The following is a 2,500-nucleotide window of genomic DNA, read 5'->3' as shown; positions in this document are numbered from 1 at the left end:
TGCGTGCGTGTGTGTGTGTGTGTGTGTGTGTTCTTCTGCAGTCGATGGTGGCTGGGGTCCCTGGTCCCCATGGGCGGTGTGTTCTGTGACGTGCGGGGGGGGCACCAGGGGGAGGACGCGGGTGTGTAACAGCCCCAAGCCCCAGTACGGGGGCCGAAGGTGCGCAGGAGAACTCAAGGACAACGACGTCTGCAACAAACACGACTGCCCCGTCGGTGAGTTTTGTTCCGAGTTTCAATCGTGAGGCGTGATTTTTCAAAGTGTAAAAGTGAAATACATCTTTTGTTAAATGCAAATCACAGTTGTTTTCTGGCTGTGGGTGTGCATCTAAGTATAAGAGATCAGATAAGAGTAGACATCGAGTAACCACCTCCCAGAGCAAACCCTCCCTCCACACTTACTGCTGTCTTTGGATGTGCATTGGCAGTCCACTTCTGAGGTGGTTTTGTAATCTAGCTTGAGGGCATCAGGTTTGTCAGGTCAGGGGGAATGTAACCTAATTCTGATTAGCATTACACCAGTCGTGATAAGAAGACACTAAGTACATAGGAGAGAGGGATGAGGAGAGGAGGAGAGGGGAGGAGAGGAGAGGAGAGGAGAGGAGAGGAGAGGAGAGGAGAGGAGAGGAGAGGAGAGGAGAGGAGAGGAGAGGAGAGGAGAGGAGAGGAGAGGAGAGGAGAGGAGAAGATACATCAGTCATGATAAGAGGACACTAAGTGCATGGGAGGAGAGGATGCCACCTATCAGCGCATCATCAGAACATTTCATGCAAACGAAAGGAGCCAAGACCTGCACAGCGATTTATTTGCACACTCTAAAAGTATTTGTTTGTGTGTGTGTGTGGTTGTGTGTGTGCGTGTGCTTGTGCGTGTGTGTTTGTGTGTGTGTGTGTGCTGCAGACGGCTGTCTCTCGAACCCGTGTTCCTAACTCTGTGTGTGTGTGTGTGTGTGCGCGCGCTGCAGATGGTTGCCTGTGTTCCTAACTCTGTGTGTGTGTGTGTGTGCTGCAGACGGTTGTCTCTCGAACCCGTGTTCCTAACTGTGTGTGTGTGTATGTGTGTGTGCCGCAGATGGTTGTCTCTCGAACCCGTGCTTCGGTGGAGTGGACTGCACTGGCGCCCCCGACGGCTCGTGGGAGTGCGGACCTTGCCCAGTCGGTTTCCGCGGCAACGGAACTGTCTGCGAAGACATCAATGAGGTATGAGGTCAGCTGGCTAGCCCAGGTCAAAGGTCACTAATTATTACTTTACACTTACATCTCGTAAATGTAATATTTTGCTCCAGCTCACCTGAAGGCCATGCTAAAGCCATATGTTCCTTCCAAGGCATTGTGTTCCTTCAATACAAACCATTTAGCCTGGCCCTCTACTCACACAAGGCCATTCCAGCCCAAACACTTTTCTGTTATTGTCTCTTAATGGTGGAATAAGCTACCAGTTGCTACAAGTTGCAACCTTCAAGAAGCTAGTGAAGACTCATCTATTCTGAGAGAACTTCTAAAAAAAGTGTCAGTATTAGCATTAGCAAACCTGTTGCAAATGAAGTAAAAAAAACATACAGGGATGATACAGTGAAAGGGGACTGATAGCCAACCCTGAGTGCCGTCTCTGTCCCTCTGTCCCTCAAGCACTGGTGTCGCTTTTATCTCTGATGCTCTTTACTTGGGAAACTACTACTAATGACTGTGTTGTACTTACTCCAAATGTGGGTGGCTGACGGTGGCTGACGTCTGCTTCAAAGTATTAACATTGATAAAACCTGTTAAAAATGAAAGACAAAAAAACATGCAGGAATGACATATTCAAAGTGTCCCTCTCTCTCTCTCTCTCTCTCTCTCTCTCTCTCTCTCTCTCTCTCTCTCTCTCTGTCTCTCTGTCTGTCTCTCTGTCTGTCTCTCTCTCTGTCTCTCTCTCTCTCTCTCTCTCTCTCTCTCTCTTTCTCTGTCTCTCTGCAGTGTGATCTGGTTTCTGACATCTGCTTCAAAGTGGGCGGGACCCAGCGCTGTGTCAACACCAATCCGGGCTTCCACTGCCTCCCGTGCCCGCCCAGATACAAGGGCACGCAGCCGTACGGCATGGGCATCGAGCAGGCCAAGACCAACAGACAGGTACATTATATTACATTATATTACACTACACTACACTACATTACATTACATTACATTACATTACATTACACTACACTACACTACACTACACTACACTACACTACACTACACTACATTACATTACATTACATTACATTACACTACACTACACTACATTATATTATATTATATTACATTACACTACACTACATTACATTATATTATATTACATTACATTGCACTACATTACACTACATTACATTACATTACATTACGCCCAGATACAAGGGAACGCAGCCCTACGGCATGGGCATCGAGCAAGCCAAGACAAACAGACAGGTAATTACACTATACTACACTACATTACAATACATTACACTACACTACACTACACTATACTACACTACACTACAC

General features: G+C 47.1%; 1 protein-coding gene across 1 annotated transcript in view; it reads left to right on the top strand.

Moving 5' to 3' along the window:
• thbs2a (thrombospondin 2a) overlaps window positions 1–2,500 on the top strand; it is a 62,691-nt gene that overhangs the window by 32,195 nt on the left and 27,996 nt on the right. The window contains exons 10-12 of the mRNA XM_063191483.1: window positions 42–215; window positions 1,071–1,198; window positions 1,955–2,107. Of these exons, the coding sequence (XP_063047553.1) occupies window positions 42–215; window positions 1,071–1,198; window positions 1,955–2,107 (455 nt within the window). The remainder of the gene's footprint in view (window positions 1–41; window positions 216–1,070; window positions 1,199–1,954; window positions 2,108–2,500) is intronic.

The sequence above is a fragment of the Engraulis encrasicolus genome, chromosome 24 (genome assembly GCF_034702125.1).
Source record: "Engraulis encrasicolus isolate BLACKSEA-1 chromosome 24, IST_EnEncr_1.0, whole genome shotgun sequence".
Lineage (NCBI taxonomy): Eukaryota > Metazoa > Chordata > Actinopteri > Clupeiformes > Engraulidae > Engraulis > Engraulis encrasicolus.
The sequence above is the reverse complement of the archived record's forward strand: the minus strand, read 5'-3'. Positions and strand labels throughout refer to the sequence as shown.